This window comes from Molothrus aeneus, unplaced genomic scaffold, assembly GCF_037042795.1.
Source record: "Molothrus aeneus isolate 106 unplaced genomic scaffold, BPBGC_Maene_1.0 scaffold_30, whole genome shotgun sequence".
Lineage (NCBI taxonomy): Eukaryota > Metazoa > Chordata > Aves > Passeriformes > Icteridae > Molothrus > Molothrus aeneus.
In genome coordinates this window covers 5,477,407-5,499,778 of record NW_027098964.1, presented here as the reverse complement: position 1 = coordinate 5,499,778, position 22,372 = coordinate 5,477,407, and the positions used below count along the sequence as shown (strand labels likewise).

The 22,372-nt window shown below is 64.6% G+C and overlaps 3 protein-coding genes across 5 annotated transcripts in view; 1 reads left to right on the top strand and 2 right to left on the bottom strand.

Moving 5' to 3' along the window:
* XAB2 (XPA binding protein 2) overlaps positions 1-7,848 on the bottom strand; it is a 34,583-nt gene extending 26,735 nt beyond the window's left edge. Inside the window, exons 1-4 of the mRNA XM_066570795.1 lie at positions 7,624-7,848; positions 5,833-5,981; positions 3,925-4,048; positions 402-599 (exon numbers count right to left, since the gene is read on the bottom strand). Coding sequence (XP_066426892.1) covers positions 402-599; positions 3,925-4,048; positions 5,833-5,981; positions 7,624-7,848 — 696 coding nt within the window. The remainder of the gene's footprint in view (positions 1-401; positions 600-3,924; positions 4,049-5,832; positions 5,982-7,623) is intronic.
* Positions 7,849-8,014: 166 nt separating this feature from the next.
* On the top strand, positions 8,015-10,887 carry PET100 (PET100 cytochrome c oxidase chaperone). 2 transcript variants are annotated; one of them, XM_066570793.1, is made up of 4 exons: positions 8,015-8,097; positions 9,781-9,867; positions 10,311-10,343; positions 10,743-10,887. In XM_066570793.1, exons 1-4 carry the CDS (start codon positions 8,071-8,073, stop codon positions 10,800-10,802), a joined length of 207 nt encoding a protein of 68 aa, XP_066426890.1. In that variant the 5' UTR covers positions 8,015-8,070; the 3' UTR covers positions 10,803-10,887. The 2 variants fall into 2 exon arrangements, with proteins under 2 accessions (XP_066426890.1, XP_066426889.1); XM_066570792.1 differs by having other exon boundaries at positions 8,064-8,097; positions 9,748-9,867.
* A 3,870-nt stretch (positions 10,888-14,757) lies between these two features.
* Positions 14,758-20,828, bottom strand: PCP2 (Purkinje cell protein 2). Of its 2 annotated transcripts, XM_066570587.1 has the most exons (4): positions 20,721-20,828; positions 17,696-17,810; positions 15,562-15,698; positions 14,758-14,823 (listed from the first exon to the last, which is right to left on the bottom strand). In XM_066570587.1, exons 1-4 carry the CDS (start codon positions 20,757-20,759, stop codon positions 14,818-14,820), a joined length of 297 nt encoding a protein of 98 aa, XP_066426684.1. In that variant the 5' UTR covers positions 20,760-20,828; the 3' UTR covers positions 14,758-14,817. The 2 variants fall into 2 exon arrangements, with proteins under 2 accessions (XP_066426684.1, XP_066426683.1); XM_066570586.1 differs by lacking the exon at positions 14,758-14,823 and having other exon boundaries at positions 15,488-15,698.
* Positions 20,829-22,372: the final 1,544 nt, after the last annotated feature.

The window sequence follows — 22,372 nt, the reverse complement described above, 5'->3', positions numbered from 1 at the left end:
AGGTGTGCCCAGGTGTGTGTGCGTGCCCAGGTGTGTGCCCAGGTGTGTGCGTGCCCAGGTGTGCCCAGGTGCCCCCAGGTGCCCCATACCTTGAGGAACCTCCTGAAGACGCACACGGCGGTCTCGGGCAGCGGGGGTGTGTGTGTGTGTGCCCAGGTGTGTGTCCAGGTGTGCCCAGGTGTGTATGCATGCCCAGGTGAGTGCCCAGGTGTGTGTGCGTGCCCACGTGTGCCCAGGTGCCCCCAGGTGTGCCATACCTTGAGGAACCTCCTGAAGACGCACACGGCAGTCTCGGGCAGCGGGTGTGTGTGTGTGTGTGTGCCCAGGTGTGTGTGCATGCCGAGGTGTGCCCAGGTGTGTGCGTGCCCAGGTGCCCCCAGGTGCCCCCAGGTGCCCCATACCTTGAGGAACCTCCTGAAGACGCGCACGGCGGTCTCGGGCAGGGGGTGGCGGCGCACGAAGCTCAGGTAGGGCGGCCAGAGGCGCCGGTGCTGCGTGATGGGCAGCGCCCGCAGCGCCCGGTCAAACGTGCGGCGAGTGCGAGTGACCCGGCCCTGCTCGGCCAGGAACTGGCAGTAATCCAGCCAGATCCGCGGCATCTGGGGACAGGGGACATTGGGGACATCATTGGGGACATTGGGGACATTGGGGACACAGTGACCCGGCCCTGCTCGGCCAGGAACTGGCAGTAATCCAGCCAGATCCGCGGCATCTGGGGACACAGGGGACACCAATGGGGACATTGGGGACACCAATGGGGACATTAACGGGGACATTGGGGACATTGGGGACACAGTGACCCGGCCAGGAACTGGCAGTAATCCAGCCAGATCCGCGGCATCTGGGGACAGGGGACACCAATGGGGACATTAACGGGGACATCATTGGGGACATCATTGGGGACATTGGGGACATCATTGGGGACACTGGGGGGACGTTGGGGACATTAACAGTGACCCGGCCCTGCTCGGCCAGGAACTGGCAGTAATCCAGCCAGATCCGCGGCATCTGGGGACAGGGGACACCAATGGGGACATTAACGGGGACATTGGGGACATTGGGGACATCATTGGGGACATTGGGGACACAGTGACCCGGCCCTGCTCGGCCAGGAACTGGCAGTAATCCAGCCAGACCCGCGGCATCTGGGGACACAGGGGACACCAATGGGGACATTGGGGACATTGGGGACACCAATGGGGACATTAACGGGGACATTGGGGACATTGGGGACACAGTGACCCGGCCAGGAACTGGCAGTAATCCAGCCAGATCCGCGGCATCTGGGGACAGGGGACACCAATGGGGACATTGGGGACATCATTGGGGACGACATTGGGGACATTAATGGGGACACCAATGGGGACATTAACGGGGACACCAATGGGGACATTAACGGGGACATTGGGGACATCACTGGGGACAGGAACTGGCAGTAATCCAGCCAGATCCGCGGCATCTGGGGACACAGGGGACACCAATGGGGACATTAACGGGGACATTGGGGACATCACTGGGGACAGGAACTGGCAGTAATCCAGCCAGATCCGCGGCATCTGGGGACACAGGGGACACCAATGGGGACATTAACGGGGACATTGGGGACATTGGGGACACAGGGGACACCAATGGGGACATTGGGGACACAGTGACCCGGCCCTGCTCGGCCAGGAACTGGCAGTAATCCAGCCAGATCCGCGGCATCTGGGGACAGGGGCCATTGGGGACATTAACGGGGACATCAGGGACATCGGGGACATTGGGGACAGGAACTGGCAGTAATCCAGCCAGATCCGCGGCATCTGGGGACAGGGGACACTGGGGACATCATTGGGGACATTAATGGGGACATCAGGGACATTAATGGGGACGTCACAGACATTGGGGACACTGGGGACAGGAACTGGCAGTAATCCAGCCAGATCCACGGCGTCTGGGGACACAGGGGACATCATGACATGAGGACATGGGGGACATTGCGGATATTGGGGACACTGGGGGACACTGGGACGTGGGGATAGGGGACACTGGGGTCATTGGGGTCATTGGGGACACTGGAGCATGGGGGACATGGGGACACTGGGGACACAGTGGATGGCAGTGACCCCGCCCTGCTCAGCTGTGATCTGCTGTCCAGGACAGGCTGGAGCCACCCCAGGGTGGCAGTGTCCTCCCTGTGTCCCCATGTCCCCTGTGCCCCCTGTGTCCCCTAACCCTGTGTCCCCTGTGCCCCTCGTGTCCCCTGTGCCCTGTGTCCCCTGTGCCCCATGTCCCCTAACCCTCTGTCACCTGTGCCTCCCGTGCCCCATGTCCCGTGTCACCGCTGCTCCTCATGTCCCCTGTGTCCCCCCCATGCTTGTTGCCTCCGTGTCCCCCTCGTGTCCCCGTGTCCCCTCTGTGTGCCCATCAGCGGCGTGCCATGTCCCCATGTCCCCATGTCCCCTCTATGTCGCTGTCACCTCCCTGCCCCGTGTCCCACTCGTGTCCCCATGTCCCCTCTGTGTCCCCACTGCCTGTGTCCCATGTCCCCATGTCCCACTCACGTCCCCACGTCCCCTCTGTCCCCATCACCTGTGTCCCATGTCCCACTCCTGTCCCCATGTCCCCTCTATGTCCCTGTCACCTCCCTGGCCCCTGTCCCCATATCCCACTTCTGTCCCCGTGTCCCCTCTCTGTCCTCATCACCTCCCTGCCCCGTGTCCCCATGTCCCACTTGTGTCCCCGTGTCCCCTCTCTGTCCTCATCACCTCCCTGGCCCGTGTCCCCATGTCCCACTCACGTCCACGTCCTGTGTCCCCATTGCCTGTGTCCCATGTCCCCACGTCCCACTCGTGTCCCCACGTCTCCTGTGTCCCCATCACCTGCGTCCCATGTCCCCTCTATGTCCCTGTCACCTCTCTGCCCCGTGTCCCTATGTCCCACTCCTGTCCCCATGTCCCCTGTGTCCCCATCCTCTCCCTGCCCCGTGTCCCACTTGTGTCCCCCCGTCCCCTCTGTGTCCCCATGCCATGTCCCCATGTCCCTCCCTGCACGCCAGTGTCCCCCCAGATGCCCCCATGTCCCCAGGTGTCCCCCAGGTGTCCCCCATATTGCCCCATATCCCCCCATGTCCCCAGGTGTCCCCATGTCCCCCAGGTGTCCCCATGTCCCCCAGGTGTCCCACGTCCCCAGGTGTCCCCAGGTGTCCCCCCAGGTGTCCCAGATATTGCCCCATATCCCCCCATGTCCCCAGGTGTCCCATGTCTCTGGGTGTCCCCAGGTGTCCCCCAGGTGTCCCCCAGGTGTCCCAGATATTGCCCCATATCCCCCCATGTCCCCAGGTGTCCCCACGTCCCCGGGTGTCCCATGTCCCCACAGGTGTCTCAGGTGTCCCCCCCCCAGATGTTGCCCCATGTCCCCCCAGGTGTCTCCCCATGTCCCCAGATGTGCCCCCAGGTGTCCCCCCAGCTATCCCATGTGTCCCCAGTTGTCCCAGGTCTCTCATGTCTCTCCAGCTGTCCCCAGGTCCCCCCAGGTGTCCCCATGTCCACCCAGCTGTCCCCCAGCTGTCCCCAGGTATCCCCATGTCCCCAGGTGTCTCAAGTGTCCCCAGGTGTCCCCTCAGGTGTCCCCGTACCCACCCAGCTGTCCCCTTATGTCCCCAAGTGTCCCCTCACATCCCCACGTGTCCCTGGTGTCCCCAGATGTCCCCCCCAGGTGTCCCCCCAGACGCCCCATGTCCCCAGGTGTCCCCCCCAATGTCCCATGTCCCCAGCTGTCCCCATGTCCCCAGGTGTCCCCCCAGGTGTCCCAGGTGTGCCCACCTTGTGCATGAACACCAGCGCTCTCTTGTGCACGGCGTTGGCCCCTCACATCCCCAGGTGTCCCCAGGTGTCCCCCCATGCCTGCAGGTGTCCCCCCAGGTGTCCCCCCAGGTGTGCCCACCTTGTGCATGAACACCAGCGCTCTCTCGTGCACGGCGTTGGCCTCCTCGAAGGCGGGGTCAGAGGGACAGCGACCTTTGACCTGGGCCCGGCGCTGCCGCAGGTACTGGTACCACAGCTTGTAACTGGGGACAGGTGACACAGGTGACACAGGTGACACACCTGTCATCAGTGTCACTGACACCCCTGTCACACCTGTCAGAGGTACTGGTACCACAGCTTGTAACTGGGGACACAGGTGACACCTGTCACACCTGGCACCTGTCACACCTGTCATCAGTGTCACTGACACCCCTGTCACACCTGTCACAGGTACTGGTACCACAGCTTGTAACTGGGGACACAGGTGACACCTGTCACACCTGGCACCTGTCACACCTGTCATCAGTGTCACTGACACCCCTGTCACACCTGTCACAGGTACTGGTACCACAGCTTGTAACTGGGGACAGGTGACACAGGTGACACAGGTGACACAGGTGTCACTTGGGTCACCTGGCACTGGGGACACCTCTGTCACCTGTGCCACCCCCAGTGCCCTGTCCCCTGTGCCAACCCTGTCACTGGGGCCACTCCCCAACCTGTGGTACTGCTGTCACCCTGCCACCTGGGCCACCCTGTCACCTGTGTCAGTCCTGTCACCTGTGTCACCCCCATCATCTGCTGTCACCTGTGTCACTGCTGTCACCCGGGCCAGCCCCTGTCACCTGTGTCACTGCTGTCACCTGTGCCAGCCCCTGTCACCTGCTGTCACCTGAGAGGACCTGGCTGTCCCTGTCCCCTTGAGGGGACCCGGCAGGGCCCCACCTGCCCCCACCAGGGCACTCAGGTGCTCCCTCCTGTGCCTCCCAGGTGTGCCCAGGTGTGCCCAGGTGAGTCCCCAAAGGTCCCTGTGCCTCCCAGGTGTGCCCCAAATGTGCCCAGGTGAGCCCCCAAAGGTCCCTGTGCCTTCCCAGGTGCACCTCTGGTGCCCAGGTGTGCCCAGGTGAGCCCCCAAAGGTCCCTGTGCCCCCCAGGTGCACCTCTGGTGCCCAGGTGTGCCCAGGTGTATCCCAGCTGCCCCCAGGTGTGTTCAGGTGTATCCCAGGTGAGCCCAGGTGTACCCAGATGTGCCCAGGTGTATGCCAGCTGCTCCTAGGTGTGTGCCCAGGTGTATCCCAGGTGTGCCCATATGTGCCAGGCAGCTCCCTCAGGGCTCTCAGGTGTGCCCATGCCCCCCCACGTGTGCCCAGGGGCCCCCAGGTGCCCCCCAGGTGTGCCCATGCCCCCGTACCTGCCCAGCAGCTCCCTCAGGGCTCTCAGGTGTATCCCAGGTGTATCCCAGGTGTGCCCAGGTGTATCCCAGGTGCGCCCAGGTGTGCCCATGCCCCCCAGGTGTGCCCATGCCCCCGCACCTGCCCGGCAGCTCCCTCAGGGCTCTCAGGTGTATCCCAGGTGTGCCCAGGTGTGCCCATGCCCCCCAGGTGTGCCCATGCCCCCGTACCTGCCCAGCAGCTCCCTCAGGGCTCTCAGGTGTATCCCAGGTGTATCCCAGGTGTGCCCAGGTGTGCCCAGGTGTGCTCAGGTGTGCCCATGCCCCCCAGGTGTGCCCATGCCCCCGTACCTGCCCGGCAGCTCCCTCAGGGCTCTCAGGTGTATCCCAGGTGTGCCCAGGTGTATCCCAGGTGTGCTCAGGTGTGCCCAGGTGTGCCCAGGTGTGCCCATGCCCCCCAGGTGTGCCCATGCCCCCATACCTGCCCGGCAGCTCCCTCAGGGCTCTCAGGTGTATCCCAGGTGTGCCCAGGTGTGCCCATGCCCCCCAGGTGTGCCCATGCCCCTGTACCTGCCCGGCAGCTCCCTCAGGGCTCTCAGGTGTGCCCATGCCCCCCAGGTGTGCCCATGCCCCCCAGGTGTGCCCATGCCCCCGTACCTGCCCGGCAGCTCCCTCAGGGCTCTCTCGTAGATTTGGTTGAGGCGGGGGCGGGGCCCGCGCTGCCGGGCCTGGGCGTAACGGAGCCACCCCCGCACCGAGAACGGGTTCCGGAGCAGCTCCTCCTCGTGCTGCACCTCCTCTTCCTCCTGTATGGGGACAATTGGGGACATTGGGGACACTGGGGACACACACAGGGACAGCTCCTCCTCGTGCTGCACCTCCTCTTCCTCCTGTATGGGGACATTGGGGACATTGGGGACACTGGGGACACACACAGGGACAGCTCCTCCTCGTGCTGCACCTCCTCTTCCTCCTGTATGGGGACATTGGGGACATTGGGGACACTGGGGACACACACAGGGACAGCTCCTCCTCGTGCTGCACCTCCTCTTCCTCCTGAGGGGACAATTGGGGACATTGGGGACACTGGGGACACACACAGGGACAGGGCAGCTCCTCCTCGTGCTGCACCTCCTCTTCCTCCTGAGGGGACAATTGGGGACATTGGGGACACTGGGGACACACACAGGGACAGGGCAGCTCCTCCTCGTGCTGCACCTCCTCTTCCTCCTGCATTGGGGACATTGGGGACACTCAGGGGACACACACAGGGACAGCTCCTCCTCGTGCTGCACCTCCTCTTCCTCCTGCATTGGGGACATTGGGGACATTGGGGACACTGGGGACACTCAGGGGACACACACAGGGACAGCTCCTCCCTGTGCTGCATCTCCTCTTCCTCCTGCATTGGGGACATTGAGGGGACATTGGGGACATTGGGGACACTCAGGGACAGGGAACAGCTCATCCTCCTCCTCCTAAAGGGACACTGGGGACATGGGGACAGCCAGAGGACACCTCTGGGGACAGGGGACAGCTCCTGCTCATCCTCCTGGTAGGACACAGAGACAGGGACAGGGGACACAGCACAGGGGACAGCCAGGGGAGAGCCAGGGGACAGCAGGGGACAGCCAGGGGACACAGGGGACAGGAGAGGGGGACAAAGGGACCAGGATGGGGGGAAGGGTAGGGACAGAAGCCAGCAGTGACAGAGGGAGAGGGGACAGGGAGGGGACAGAGATAGGAACAGGGACAGGAAGGGGACAGGGCCAAGGAGCGAGCACAGAGCACCAGCAGGACGGGACAGAGCCAGGGGTGACAGGGACAGGGTGGCACCGGGACATGGGGACAGGGCTGGGGACACAGACGTGGGAAATGCTGGGGACAAAGGGCCTGGAGAGGGAATGGGGACATGGGGACAGGGACATGGGGACAGGGGGACATGAGAGGGGACAGGGATTGGACAGGAGGGGACAGGGATGGGACAGGAGGTGACAAAATGTGACAGGAGGTGACAGGAAGGGACAGAAGGGGACATGGATGGGATCAGAAATGGGGACAGGGTGGGACAGGAGGGGACAGGAAGGGACAGGAGAGGACAGAAGGTGACAAAATGTGACAAGAGGGGACAGGAGGTGACACAGATGGGGACAGCAATGGGGACAGCAATGGACAAAAGATGACAGGAGCGGACAGGGAGTGACAGGAAGGGACAAAATGTGACAGGAAGGGACAGGAATGGAAAAGAGCTGACAACGGAGGACAGGAGGTGACAGAGCTGGACAAGAGGAGACAGGAGGTGACAAAGGGGAACAGAGGGTGACAGGAATGGACAGAAGGGGACAAGGGGTGACAAAATGTGACAGAAAGGGACAGGAATGGACAGCGCGGGGCAGGAGGTGACAGGAACGGACAGGGGGTGACACGAGGGGCCGGCCCCGCACTCACAAAGCACAGCTCGGGCCGCTCCGGAACCGGCCCCGCTCCGGGATCCGCCACCACCGCTGCGGGCCCCGCTTCCCCCGCCGGCCCCGCTGCCGGCCCGGGTTCCTCCATCGCTGCCGGTCCCTCCATCGCTCCCGGCTGCTGCTCCGGGCCGGGCCCCGCTCCCGCTGCCGCTGCCGCTCCCGGCGGCTCCTCCCGCGCTGCCATCTCCGCCTCAGCCGCCGCCATTTCCCCGCGCTGCTCCCTCACTTCCGGCGCGCCGCACGCACTTCCGGCGCCTCCGCTTCCGTCCTTCCCGCGCTCGCTTCTCATTGGTCAAATCGCTGCTTCGCTCCGCCCCCTTGGCGCCGCGCTCAGCCAATAGAGTGTGGCAGTGCTGGAGGTGCGGCCAATGGGCGTTAGCGGTGTTGCGGGGTTGGGAGCCGGAAGCGTGAGGGGACTGGAGGAGCTATGGGGGTGAAGCTGGAGATCCTGAGGGTGCGAGAGAGGGGAACGGGAATGGGGGAAAGGGAATGGGGATGGGGGAACGGGAATGGGGGAAAGGGAATGGGGATGGGGATGGGGGAACGGGAATGGGAATGGGGGAAAGGGAATGGGAATGGGGGAAAGGGAATGAGGATGGGGATAGGAATAGGAATATGGGAATGGGAATGGGGGAATGGGATTGTGGGGTGGGAATGGGGATGAGGGAAAGGGAATAGGGATGGGGATAGGAACATGGGAATGGGAATGGGAATGGGGGAATGGGATTGTGGGGTGGGGATGGGGATGGGAATGGGAATGGGAAATGAGAATGGGGGAATGGAAACGGGAATGGGAATTGGATAACGGGATAATGGGATAAAGGGATAATGGGATAACGGGAATGGGAGTGGGAATGGAAACGGGAATGGGATAATGGGAATGGGATAATGGGAATGGGATTGGGAATGGGATAATGGGAATGGGAAAGAGAAAGGGGAATTGGAATGGGAATGGAGAATGGGAATGGGAACAGGTGGGGGATAACAGGAATAGGAAATGGGAACGGGGATGGGAAGCGGAATGGGAGAAGGAATGGGAACGGGATAACAGGGATAGGAATGGGATTGGGATAATGGGAATCGGAATGGGAACAGGGTGGGGATAACAGAAATGGGAAATGGAGATGGGAATGGGAAGAGGGTAATGGGAAAATGGAATAATGGGAACGGGAATGGGGGAAAGGGAACGAGAATGGGAATGGGAACAGGGGAATGGGGATGGGAATGGGAAAATGGGATAAAGGGATAACGGGAATGAGAACGGGGTAATGGGAACGGGAGTGGGAATGGGGATAATGGGAATGGGAGTGGGAATGGGGATAATGGGAATGGGAATGGGGGAAAGGGAACGAGAATGGGAATGGGAATGGGAGTGGGGATGGGAACGGGGAAACGGAATAAAGGGATAACGGGAATGAGAACGGGGTAACGGGAATGAGAACGGGGTAATGGGAACGGGAGTGGGAAAGGGGGGGAATAACGGGAATGGGGGAATAACGGGAATGGGGGAATAACGGGAATGGAAATGGGGGGGATAACAGGAACGGGGTAATGGGAATTGGGAAACAGGAATAGGAACGGGGGAAGGGGAATGGGTGGGAGATAACAGGAATAGGAACGGGGTAATGGGAATTGGAGAACAGGAATAGCAACGGGAATGGGAACGGGAACGGGGAAACGGGAATGGGGGAACGGGAATGGGGGAACGGGAATGGGAATGGGGGAATGGGAATGGGAGAATGGGAATGGGAATGGGGGAATGGGAATGGGGGAACGGGAACGGGAATGGGGAAATGGGAATGGGAACAGGGGGATAATGGGAACGGGAATAGGGGAACGGGAACGGGATAATGGGAAGAAATGAGAACGGGGGATAACGGGAACGGGGTGAGGGGAATGGGAGAACGAGAACGAGGAGGGAGAAACAGGAACGGGAATAGGAGAGGGGATAACGGGACCGGGGGATGCAGGTGGCACAGGAGGGGTGACACAGGAGGGGACTCAGGTGACACAGGCGTCACTGTTACAGACGTGTGTTTATCTGGGGCTGGGGGTGGCAGGGATCACACAGGGGACACTCAGGTGTGACACAGGTGACACACAGGTGACAGGTGTGACACAGGTGTCACTGTCCCAGATGTTCCTGTACCTGTCCTTCCCCGTGGCCGTGTTCTGGGTCTCCAACCAGGCCGACCTCTTCCAGCATTACGTGATCGACCGCAAGGTGGGCGGGGACACTGCAGGGACACCTGGGACACACCTGGGGACACCCCTGGGGACACCTGAGGGTGGCTGGGGACAGCTGGGGATACCCTGGGATATCCCTGGGGACACTGTGACACCCCCGGGGACCTCTTGGGGTGACCCCTGGGGACACTGGGACACCCTGGGGATGGCTGGGGACACCCTGGGGACACCTGGGGGTGGCTGTGACACCTGAGGACACCCCTGGGGACAACTGAGACACGCTGGGGACATCCTGGGACACTTGGGGGGACAGCTGGGGACACTTCAGGGACAGCTGGGAGACCCTGGGGACACTGTAGGGACACCTGGGACACCCATGGGGATGGCTGGGGATGCGTTGGGGACATCTGGGGACACTTGGGGACACACCTGGGCCCCACTGTCCCCGCTGTCCCCTCCCCTGATGCGCTCTCTTTGCAGAGGGAGATTTTCCCGCCGGACACCCCAGAACGGGTGAGACCCCAATGTCCCCAAGCGTCCCCAGTTGTCCCCAGTGTGTCCCCAATGTCCTCCTCTGTGTCCTCAATGTCCCCCTGCTGTATCCGATGTCCTCCTGCTGTCCCCTGCCACACGGGGCAGTGAGCGGGGGACAGAGGGGACACACAGGGGACACTCCTGGTGCCACCTCGTGTCCCCCTGAGTCCGTGCTGTCCCCTGTCCCTGTCCTCTGTCCCTGTGTCCGTGTCCGTGTGTCACTGTCCCTGTGTCACTGTCCCCATGTCCCTGTGTCCCCATGTCCCCGTTCTCTGTCTGTGTGTCACTGTCCGTCTGTCACTGTCCCCGTGTCCCTGTCCCCATGTCCCTGTGTCCGTGTGTCACTGTCCGTGTGTCACTGTCCGTGTGTCCCCTCAGCGCCAGGCCATGGCTGAGCTGAAGCAGCGGCTGCGGGAGAGGAAGGGGACCCAGGCATGAGGGGACAGCGGGGACACAGCGGTGACACCAGGGGACACAGCGGTGACACCAGGGGACGCACAGCCACCATGGGACACATGGCCACCATGGGGACCCAGGCATGAGGGGACACCGTGGGACACAGCAGTGACACCAGGGGACACATGGCCACCATGGGGACCCAGGCGTGAGGGGACAGCGGGGACACGGCCACCATGGGGACATGCGGCCACCGTGGGACACAGCAGGGACAGTGGGGACACGGTGATAGCGAGGACACATGGACACCGTGGGACACCGCAGTGACAGTGGGGACACATGGACACCGTGGGACACGGTGGTGACAGTGGGGTCACAGCTGGGACGCGGTGGTGACACCAAGGACTCATGGACACTGTGGTACACGCGGCCACCACGGGACACGGTGGTGACAGTGGGGACACGGTGACAGTGGGGACATGGTGGCAGTGGGGACACGGTGACAGGGGGGACACGGTGACCTTGGGGACATGGGGACAGTGAGGACACGGTGACAGTGGGGACATGGTGACAGGGGACATGGGGACAGTGGGGACACAGTGGCTGTGAGGACATGGTGGCAGGGGGAACACGGTGACAGAGGGGACACAGTGACGGGGGACACAGTGACAGGGGCGTCACTCCCCTGGCTCGATGTGGCCCTGCTGTGACACCGGCGCTGTGGCTGTGGCGGTGACATGGGACACGCCTGTCACCGCCCTGTCACCGCCCTGTCACCGTGGGGACACCGGGACACCGGTGCCAGCCCCGTGACAGTGACAGCACCCGGTGGCATCACCGTGGCTGTGTTGGTGACAGAGGGGACAACAGCCATTGTCACATGCTGTGACAGCATTGGTGACAGTGTTGGTGACAATATTGGTGACAGAGGGGACAGCAGCCGGTGTCACTCACTGTGGCTGCCTTGGTGACAAAGGGGACGTGTGACAACAGCCGATGGCATCGATGGCATCACTGTGACAGTGTTGGTGACAGAGGGGACAGTGACAGCAGCCGGTGTCACACGCTGTGACAGTGTTGGGGTGACAGAAGGGGTGTGTGACAGCAGCCAGCGTCACACAGTGTGACCATGTTGGTGACAATGACAACAGCCGGTGTCACACACTGTGGCTGTGTTGGTGACAGTGACAGCAGCCAGTGTCACACGCTGTGAGTGTGTTGGTGACAAGAGACAGTGACAGCAGTTGGTGGCATCGCTGTGACTGTGTTGGTGACAATGGCACACCCGCTGTCACTCACTGTGTGTTGGTGACAGTGACAGCAGCCGGTGTCACACAGTGTGACCGTGTCGGTGACAGTGACAGCAGCCGGTGTCACTCGCTGTCACCCTGTTGGTGACAAGAGACAGTGACAGCAGTTGATGGCATCACTGTGACCATGTTGGTGACAGAGGGGACAGTGACAACAGCCAATGTCACACAATGGGGCTGTGTTGGTGACAGTGTTGGTGACAGAGGGGACAACAGCCGGTGTCACTCGCTGTGACAGTGTTGCTGACAGAAGGGACAGTGACAATGACTGATGTCACTTGCTGTGACTGTGTTGGTGACAGAGGGGACAGTGACAACAGACCCTGTCACGTTTTGGTGACAGTGACAGCAGCCAGTGTCACTCACTGTGGCTGCCTTGGTGACAAAGGGGACGTGTGACAACAGCTGATGGCATCGATGGCATCACTGTGACAGTGTTGGTGACAGTGACAACAGCCGGTGTCACACGCTGTGGCAGCGTTGGGGTGATAGAAGGGGTGTGTGACAGCAGCCAGTGTCACACAGTGTGACCGTGTCGGTGACAGTGACAGCAGCCAGTGTCTCTCGTTGTCACCGTGTTGGTGACAAGAGACAGTGACAGCAGTTGATGGCATCGCTGTGACCGTGTTGGTGACAGAGGGGACAGTGACAACAGCCGGTGTCACACACTGTGACAGTGTTGGTGACAGTGACAACAGCCAGTGTCCCACACTGTGGCTGTGTTGGTGACAGTGTTGGTGACAGTGACAATAGCTGGTGTCACTCGCTGTCACCGTGTTGGTGACAATGACAACAGCCAGTGTCCCACACTGTGGCTGTGTTGGTGACAGTGTTGGTGACAGTGACAATAGCTGGTGTCACTCGCTGTCACCGTGTTGGTGACAATGACAACAGCCAGTGTCCCACACTGTGGCAGTGTTGGTGACAGTGACAGTTGGAGCTGATGTCACTCACTGTGACTGTGTTGGTGACAATGACAACAGCCAGTGTCCCACACTGTGGCTGTGTTGGTGACAGTGTTGGTGACAGTGACAATAGCTGGTGTCACTCGCTGTCACCGTGTTGGTGACAAAGGGGACAGTGCCAGCGCCCTCTGTCCCCCTCTGTCCCCGCCGATGCCGCGCGTGGCCGGGGCTGTGCCCATGTTGGTGGCACAGGGGACGCGTGTCCTGCCTGATGCCACCGCGGCCACGTGGCCACCCCCGTGTGTGTCCCTGCGCTGCTGGGGACGCGTGTGACACGTGTGACACGTGTGACAGGTGTGACGTGCGTGTGACGCGTCAGGGACACGTTTGGGGACACGTGCCACCCCCGGCTGTCCCCGCCCCAATAAACGGCGCTGGCTCTGCCCACAGGGTGGCACCAGGGTGGCACTGCCGTCCCTTAGTGCCACCTGTGCCCCTCGGTGTCCCCTGGTGCCACCCCCGCGGGTGTCCTGTGTCCCTTGATGTCACCTGAGTGCTGTCCCTGTCTCTTGGTGCCACCCCCGGTGCCACCCCCATGTCCCCAGGGTCCCCACAGGTGTCACCCCCTGGTGCCACCCCTGTGCCCAGTGCCACCCCCAGTGTCACCCCCCCCCCCCGCCTGGTGCCACCCCCCAGTGCCACCCCCGTGTCCCCAAGGTCCTCACGGGTGTCACCCCCGATGCCACCCCCAGTGCCAACACCTGCCTGGTGTCACCCCTGGTGCCACCCCATGTCCCTAATGTCCCCATGGGTGTCACTCACCCCTGGTGCCACCCCCAGGGGTGTCAGTGCCACCCCATTGCTCAATGCCACCCCCAGTGCCACCCCCATGTCCCCAATGTCCCCATGGGTGTCACTCACCCCTGGTGCCACCCCCAGGGGTGTCAGTGCCACCCCATTGCTCAATGCCACCCCCAGTGCCACCCCCGTGTCCCCAAGGTCCTCATGAGTGTCACTGACCCCTGGTGTGCCCCTGTGTCCCCAAGGTCCTCGTGAGTGTGACCCCCGGTGCCACCCCCAGAGGTGTCAATGCCACCCCCGGTGCCACCCCTTGTCCTTAAGGTCCCCACGAGTGTCACTCACCCCCGGTGCCACCCTCAGTGCCACCCCCGTGTCCCCATGAGTCCACTCCCTGGTGCCACCCTCAGTGCCAACCCCTGTCCCCAATGTCCCCACGGCTGTCACCCCCGGTGCCCCCCCATGTCCCCAGTGTCCCCACAGGTGTCACTCACTCCCCGGTGCCACCCTCAGTGCCACCCCCCGTGTCCCCAATGTCCCCACTTGGTTCCACCCTCAGTGCCACCCCCGTGCCCCCAATGGTGCCACCCTCAGTGCTACCCCCATGTCCCCAATGTCCCCGCTCAGTGCCACCCCCGTGTCCCCAATGGTGTCACCCCCGGTGCCACCCTCAGTGCCACACCCTGTGTCCCCAATGTCCCAAATGGTGCCACCCCCGGTGCCACCCCTGTGTCCCCAATGGTGCCACCCTCAGTGCCACCCCCGTGTCCCCAATGGTGCCACCCCCGGTGCCACCCCCGTGTCCCCAATGGTGCCACCCCTGGTGCTCGGGGCTTTATTGGGGACACAGCGGGGGAGGGGCGGGGCCGGGGGGTCCTGGGGGGTCCCGGGCGGTTCCTGGGGTGTCCTGGGGGGTCCGAGGGGTCCTGGGGTGTCCGGGGGTGTCCGGGGTGTCCTGGGGGGTCCGGGGGTGTCCTGGGGGGTCCGGGGGTGTCCGGGGTGTCCTGGGGGGTCCGGGGGTGTCCTGGGGGGTCCGGGGGGGTCTCAGTCCTGCGGGCACAGGAGGGGGGTGGGGGGGGCACTCATGGGGTGCCCGGGGGTGCCCCCAGCCCCAGTGCCCACCCGGGTGTCCCCAAATGCCCCCAGTGCCCCCCAATGTCCCCAAATGCCCCCCGTGCCCACCCTGGGTGTCCCCAAATGCCTCCCGTGCCCACCCTGGGTGTCCCCAAATGCCCGCTCTGGGTGTCCCCAAGTGCCCCCAGGTACCCCCCGTGCCCACCTGTGCCCCCCCCGCTGCCAAACCCTGGCACCTGGGCATGGGCAGGTGCTGCAATCTCTGTACCCACCCTGTGCCCCCCCAGGTACCCCCCGTGCCCACCTGTGCCCCCCAGGTACCTCTCAGGTACCCCCTTGTGCCCACCTGTGCCCCCCCCCGATCCAAACCCTGGCACCTGGGCACGGGCAGCCCCAGGTACCTCTCAGGTGCCCCCTCATACCCACCTGTGCCCCTCCCGATCCAAACCCTGGCACCTGGGCACGGGCAGGTGCTGCAGTCTCTGTACCCCCCCTGTGCCCCCCAGTGCCCCCCCATGCCCACCTGTGCCCCCCCCCCCATCCAAACCCTGGCCCCTGGGCACGGGCAGCCCCAGGTACCCCCCCCGTGCCCACCTGTGCCCCCCAGGTACCTCTCAGGTACCCCCCGTGCCCACCTGTGCCCCCCCGGTGCCAAAGCCCGGCAGCCTGGGCACGGGCAGCCCCAGGTACCTCTCAGGTACCCCCCGTGCCCACCTGTGCCCCCCCGGTGCCAAAGCCGGGCAGCCTGGGCACGGGCAGGCGCTGCTCATCCATCCTGCGCCCCTGCGTGTTCGCCACCATGTCCAGCAGCGAGGCCAACTCGGGGGGCGCCGCCTCCGAGACCCCTCCTCCTGCCGGGGGGGGAGGGGACACGGGGTCACAGGGGGCACCTCGGGGACCCTCGAGTCACCAGGGGCACCCCGGGGGTACCAGGGGCATCCTCGGGGACCCTCGAGTCACCAGGGGCACCCCATGGAACACCAGGGACACCCATGGAACACAGGGGGCACACAGGGGTACCAGGGGCACCCTCAGGGACCCTCGAGTCACCAGGGACACCCAGGGGTACCAGGGGCACACAGGGGGCACCAAGGGCACCCAGGGGTACCAGGGGCACCCTCGGGGACCCTCGAGTCACCAGGGGCACCCAGGGGACACCAGGGGCACCCCATGGAACACAAGGGGCACCCAGGGGACACCAGGGTCACACATGGGGACCCTCGAGTCACCAGGGGCACCCCGGGGGCAGCCAGGGGTCACCAGGGGCATCCCATGGGGCACCTCAGGTCACAAGGGGTACCCAGGGGCACTCGGGGACACCCAGGGGACACCAGGGGCACCTTGGAGTCACCTGGGTCACCAGGGGCACCCATGGGACACCAGGGGCACCTCGGGGACACCTCAGGGACATCTGGGTCACATGGGGTACCCAGGGGACACCCAGAGACACCCAGGGGCACCTCAGGTCACCCATGGGCACCTCGGGGACATCAGGGTCACCAGGAGCACCCGTGGGTCACCAGGGGCACACGTGGGGCACCCAGGGACACCCTTGGATCACCCATGGGCCACCAGGGGCACAAAGGGGGGCACCCTCGGGGACCCTCGAGTCACCAGGGGCACCCAGGGGGCACCTCAGTTCACAAGGGGCACCCAGGGGACATCCGGGTCACCCTTGGGGACCCTCGGGTCACCGTGGGCGTCTCGTGGGCCCCTGGTGTCCCCCTGCTGTCCCCCTGCTGTCCCCGGGGTCCCCTTTGTGTGTCCCCCCGGTGTCCCCCGTGTCCCCATACTCGCTCCCCCCTCTGTCCCTCACCTGTGCCACCCCCTCTGTCCCCCGCTGTCCCCCCGCCCGTCTGTCCCTCTGTCCCTCTGTCCCCCCCGTCCCTCTGTCCCCCTGTCCCCCCTCTGTCCCTCTCTGTCCCCCCTCTGTCCCCCTGTCCCTCTGTCCCTCTTTGTCCCTCGCTGTCCCCCCACCCCTCTGTCCCCCTGTCCCCCCTCTGTCCCTCTGTCCCTCTCTGTCCCCCCTCTGTCCCCCTCTGTCCCTCTCTGTCCCCCCGTCCCTCCGTCCCTCTGTCCCTCCCCTGTCCCTCTGCCCCGCCCATCTCCTTGTCCCTCTGTCCCCTGTCTGTCCCCTGTCTGTCCCTCTGTCCCTCTGTCCCCTGTCTGTCCCCCTGTCCCTCTATCCCCCCCTGTCCCCCTGTACCCTGTCTGTCCGTCTGTCCCTCTGTCCCCCTCTGTCCCCCCTCTGTCCCTCTGTCCCTCTCTGTCCCCCCTCTGTCCCCCTCTGTCCCTCTCTGTCCCCCCTCTGTCCCTCCCCCGTCCCTCTGTCCCGCCCATCCCCTTGTCCCTCTGTCCCCCCTCTGTCCCCTGTCTGTCCCCCTGTCTCTCTGTCCCCCTGTCCCCCCCGTCCCCCTCTCTGTCCCTCTGTCCCTCTCTGTCCCCCCGTCCCCCTGTACCCTGTCTGTCCCTCTCTCCCTCTGTCCCCCCTCTGTCCCCCCCGTCCCCCTGTCCCCCTGTCCCTCTGTCCCCCCCCCGTCCCCCCCGTCCCTCTGTCCCTCTCTGTCCCTCTCTGTCTCCCCTCTGTCCCTCTCTGTCCCCCCGTCCCTCCGTCCCTCTGTCCCTCCCCTGTCCCTCTGCCCCGCCCATCCCCTTGTCCCTCTGTCCCCCCTCCGTCCCCTGTCTGTCCCCTGTCCCCCCCGTCCCCCTCTCTGTCCCTCTGTCTCTCTGTCCCTCTGTCCCCCCTCTGTCCCTCTCTGTCCGTCTGTCCCTCTGTCCCCCTTCTGTCCCCCCCGTCCTCCTGTCCCCCCCCGTCCCCCTGTCCCCTGTCTGTCCGTCTGTCCCTCACCGGTGCCCCCCCCCAGGCTGCAGCGCTGTTCGTCCATCCGCGTTCCCTGCACGGAGCTCAGCAGCGAGAAGAACCCCTCCTGTTCGGGGGGCCCCCCCTCTGCCGGGGACCCCCCCTGTGGGCACAGAGCGTCAGAGACCCCCCCAAAACAGGGAACCCCAAAAGAGAGACCCCTCCAAAACAGGAACCCCCCCCAAAACAAACAGGGAACCCCAAAAGAGAGACCCCCCCAAAAACAGGGAACCCCAAAACCAAACAGGGAACCCCAAAAGAGAGACCCCCCAAAAACAGGGAACCCCAAAAGAGAGACCCCTCCAAAACAGGAACCCCCCCCAAAACAGGGAACCCCAAAAGAGAGACCCCCCCAAAAACAGGGAACCCCAAAACCAAACAGGGAACCCCAAAAGAGAGACCCCCCCCAAAAACAGGGAACCCCCAAAACAAACAGGGAACCCCAAAAGAGAGACCCCCCCAAAAACAGGGAACCCCCAAAACAAACAGGGAACCCCAAAAGAGAGACCGCCCCAAAAACAGGGAACCCCCAAAAACAGGGAACCCCCAAAACAAACAGGGAACCCCAAAAGAGAGACCCTCCCAAAACAGGGAACCCCTCCTGTTCGGGGGACCCCCCCCGTGGGCACAGAGAGTCAGAGACTCCCCCAAAACAGGGAACCCCAAAACCAAACAGGGACCCCCAAAACAGGGAACCCCAAAAGAGAGACCCCCCAAAAACAGGGACCCCCCAAAACAAACAGGGACCCCCCCAAAACAAACAGGGAACCCCTCCTGTTCGAGGGACCCCCCCTGTGGGCACAGAGAGTCAGAGACCCCCCCAAAACAGGGAACCCCAAAACAAACAGGAAACCCCAAAAGAGAGACCCCCCCCAAAACAGGAACCCCCCCCAAAACAGGGAACCCCCCAAAACAGGGAACCCCAAAAGAGAGACCCCCCCAAAACAGGGAACCCCCCAAAATAGGGAACCCCAAAAGAGAGACCCCCCCAAAACAGGAACCCCCCCAAAACAGGGAACCCCAAAAGAGAGACCCCCCCAAAACAGGAACCCCCCCAAAACAAACAGGGAACCCCAAAAGAGAGACCCCCCCAAAAACAGGGAACCCCCAAAACAAACAGGGAACCCCAAAAGAGAGACCGCCCCAAAAACAGGGAACCCCCAAAAACAGGGAACCCCCCAAACAAACAGGGAACCCCAAAAGAGAGACCCTCCCAAAACAGGGAACCCCTCCTGTTCGGGGGACCCCCCCTGTGGGCACAGAGAGTCAGAGACTCCCCCAAAACAGGGAACCCCAAAACAAACAGGGAACCCCCAAACCAGGGACCCCCCAAAACAAACAGGGACCCCCCAAAACAAACAGGGAACCCCAAAACAGGGACCCCCCAAAACAAACAGGGACCCCCCCAAAACAAACAGGGAACCCCAAAACAGGGACCCCCCAAAACAAACAGGGACCCCCCCCCCCAAAACAAACAGGGAACCCCTCCTGTTCGGGGGACCCCCCCTGTGGGCACGGAGAGTCAGAGACCCCCCCCAAAACAGGGAACCCCAAAACAAACAGGGAACCCCAAAAGAGAGACCCCTCCCAAAACAGGAACCCCCCCCAAAACAGGGAACCCCAAAAGAGAGACCCCCCCAAAACAGGGAACCCCCCAAAACAGGAACCCCCCCAAAACAAACAGGGACCCCCAAAACAGGGAACCCCTCCTGTTCGGGGGACCCCCCCTCTGCCGGGTAACCCCCCTGTGGGCACAGAGAGTCAGACAGGGACCCCCCCAAAACAGGGAACCCCCCCAAAACAAACAGGGACCCCCCCCAAAACAGGAAACCCCAAAACTGGGAACCCCCCCTCAAAACAGAGAACCCCAAAACTGGGACCCCCCCCTTAAAACAGGGAACCCCAAAACAGGGAGCCCCCAAAACAGGGAACCCCCCCCCAAAACAGGGACCCCCCAAAACAGGGACCCCCCCTTAAAACAGGGACCCCCCCAAAACAGGGAACCCCAAAACAGGGAGCTCCCTCAAAACAGGGACCCCCCAAACAGGGAACCCCTCCTGTCCCGGGACCCCCCCGCTCTGGGGACCCCCCCCCAACGGAAGCCCCGCCCCCTTGCGCCGCCCCCACCCTCGGTGACCCCCAAATGTGGGGGCAGCCTCGGTGATACCCGGGGTACCCCAAAATCCCCCGGGGATACCCCAAAATCCCCCAGGGGTGCCCCCAACCCCAAAACCGTCCCATGGGGTGTCCCCTGTGCCCCTCTGAGACCCCAACCCCCCCTCAGGGGCACCCCCAGACCCCCCTGTGCCCCCCGAGACCCCCAAACCCTCCCAGGTGTTCCCCTCAACCCCCCCCGGGGATACCCCAAACCCCCCCAAGAATAAACCCGAACCCCCAAAATCCCCCTGGGGATACCCCAAATCCCCCCGGAGTCCCCCCAGAGCCCCCCAGGTCCCCCAAACGCCCCCCAGGGGTACCCCCAAACCCCCGTGTGCCCCCCCGAGACCCCAACCCCCCCTCAGGGGTACCCCAACCCCCCCGGCGGCCGCCCCAGATCCCAAACCCCCCCTGTGCCCCCCTGTGTCCCCCCTGTGTCCCCCCTGTGTCCCCCCTGTGTCCCCCCTGTGCCCCCCGGTCCCCCCTATGCCCCCCTGTGCCCCCCGGTCCCCCCTGTGTCCCCCCTGTGTCCCCCGGTCCCCCCGGTGTCCCCCCGGTGTCCCCCGGTGTCCCCCGGTGCCCCCCTGTGCCCCCCGGTCCCCCCTATGCCCCCCCTGTGTCCCCCCTGTGTCCCCCCTGTGTCCCCCCGGTCCCCCCGGTGTCCCCGGTGTCCCCCGGTCCCCCCGGTGTCCCCCCTGTGCCCCCCGGTCCCCCCGGTGTCCCCCCTGTGCCCCCCTGTGCCCCCCGGTCCTCCCTGTGCCCCTCTGTGTCCCCCGGTCCCCCCGGTCCCCCCTGTGCCCCCCGGTCCCCCCGGTGTCCCCCCTGTGCCCCTCTGTGCCCCCCGGTCCCCCCTCACCGCGTTGCTCTCGGGCTCGGAGCCCCCCGGGGCCGCCATGGCGGGTGGGGGGAGCGGCCCCCGAGGGGCCTCTTATGGCAGCTGGGGACAGGGGGGGACACGGGGGGGGACACGGGGGGGACATTGGGGAGGGGACAGCAGGGACGGGGGGGACAGCGGGGGGGACACGGGGGGGACATGGGGGGGGACATTGGGGAGAGGACAGGGGGGGACACGGGTGGGGACACGGAGGGGGGGACGGGGGGGACAGCAGGGACGGGGGGGACAGCGGGGACACGGGGGGGACACGGGGGACATTGGGGAGGGGACAGCGGGGACACGGGGGGGACACGGGGGACATTGGGGAGGGGACAGCGGGGACACGGGGGGGACACGGGGGACATTGGGGAAAGGACAGCGGGGAGGGGACGGGGGGGCGACAAAGGGACAGGGGGGACGGGGGGGGGACACGCGGAGAGGAGGGGACACGAGGAGGGACAGGGGGACGGGGGGGAAACGGGGGGGGACACGGGGACAGGAGGGGACAGGGAGGGATGCGGGAGACAGGGACAGGGGGGACACAGGGACAGGAGGGACAGGAGGGGACAGGGAGGGATGGGGGGGACACGGGGACGAGGGGGGCACTGGGGATAGGGGTGGGACAGCAGGGACACGGGGACAGGGGGGACAGGGGAGGGACGGGGGGACAGGGACGGGGGGGACACGGGGGGACAGGGGGACAGGAGGGGACAGGGAGGGATGGGGGGGACAGGAGGGGACAGCGGGCGACACGGGGAGGGACACGAGGGGCATTGGGGGGGACAGCGGGGAGGGGACACTGGGGGGACACGGGTGGGACAGCGGGGGACAGGGGGCGGGGGGGGACATTGGAGGGGACAAGGGGACAGCGGGAACGCGGACACGGGGAGGGGACACTGGGGGACGTGGGGGGGACACGGGGACCGGGGGGGGGGGACATTGGGGAGGGGACGGTGGAGACCGGGGGATGCGGGGGGGGGACACGGGGGGGACAGCGGGGACAGGGAGGGACGGGGGGGGGACACGGGGACGGGGGGGACACGGGGGGGGGACAGCGGGGACACGGACACGGGGAGGGGACATTGGGGGACGTGGGAGGGACACGGGTGGGACAGGGGAAGAGAGGGGGGGACATTGGGGAGGGGACAGCGGAGAGGGGACACAGGGACGGGGGGGGGACACGAAAGGGACACGGGGAGCGACACGAGCGGGGACGGGGGGGGACATTGGGGGGACACGGAGGGGACATTGGGGGGAGACACGGGGGGGACACGGGGGGAACACGGGGGTGATGGGAGCGCGGGGGGAGCACCCGTGGGTGCCGCGTGTGCCAACAGCGGCCGCGGGGGCTGCGGGGTCCCCGTGGGGTCCCATGGGTGCTGTGGGGTCCCCGTGGGTGCTCTGGGGGGTCCCTGTGGGACCCCATGGGTGCTGTAGCGTCCCATTGGGCTGTGGGGTCTGTGGGTGCTCTGGGGGTTCCCATGGGTGCTGTGGGGTCCCATGGGTGCTGTGGGGTCCCTGTGGGTGCTGTGGGGTCCCTGTGGGTGCTGTAGGGTTCCCATGGGGTCCCCGTGGGTGCTTTGAGATCCCCGTGGGTGCTGTGGGGTTTGTGGGTGCTGTGGGTGTCTGTGGGT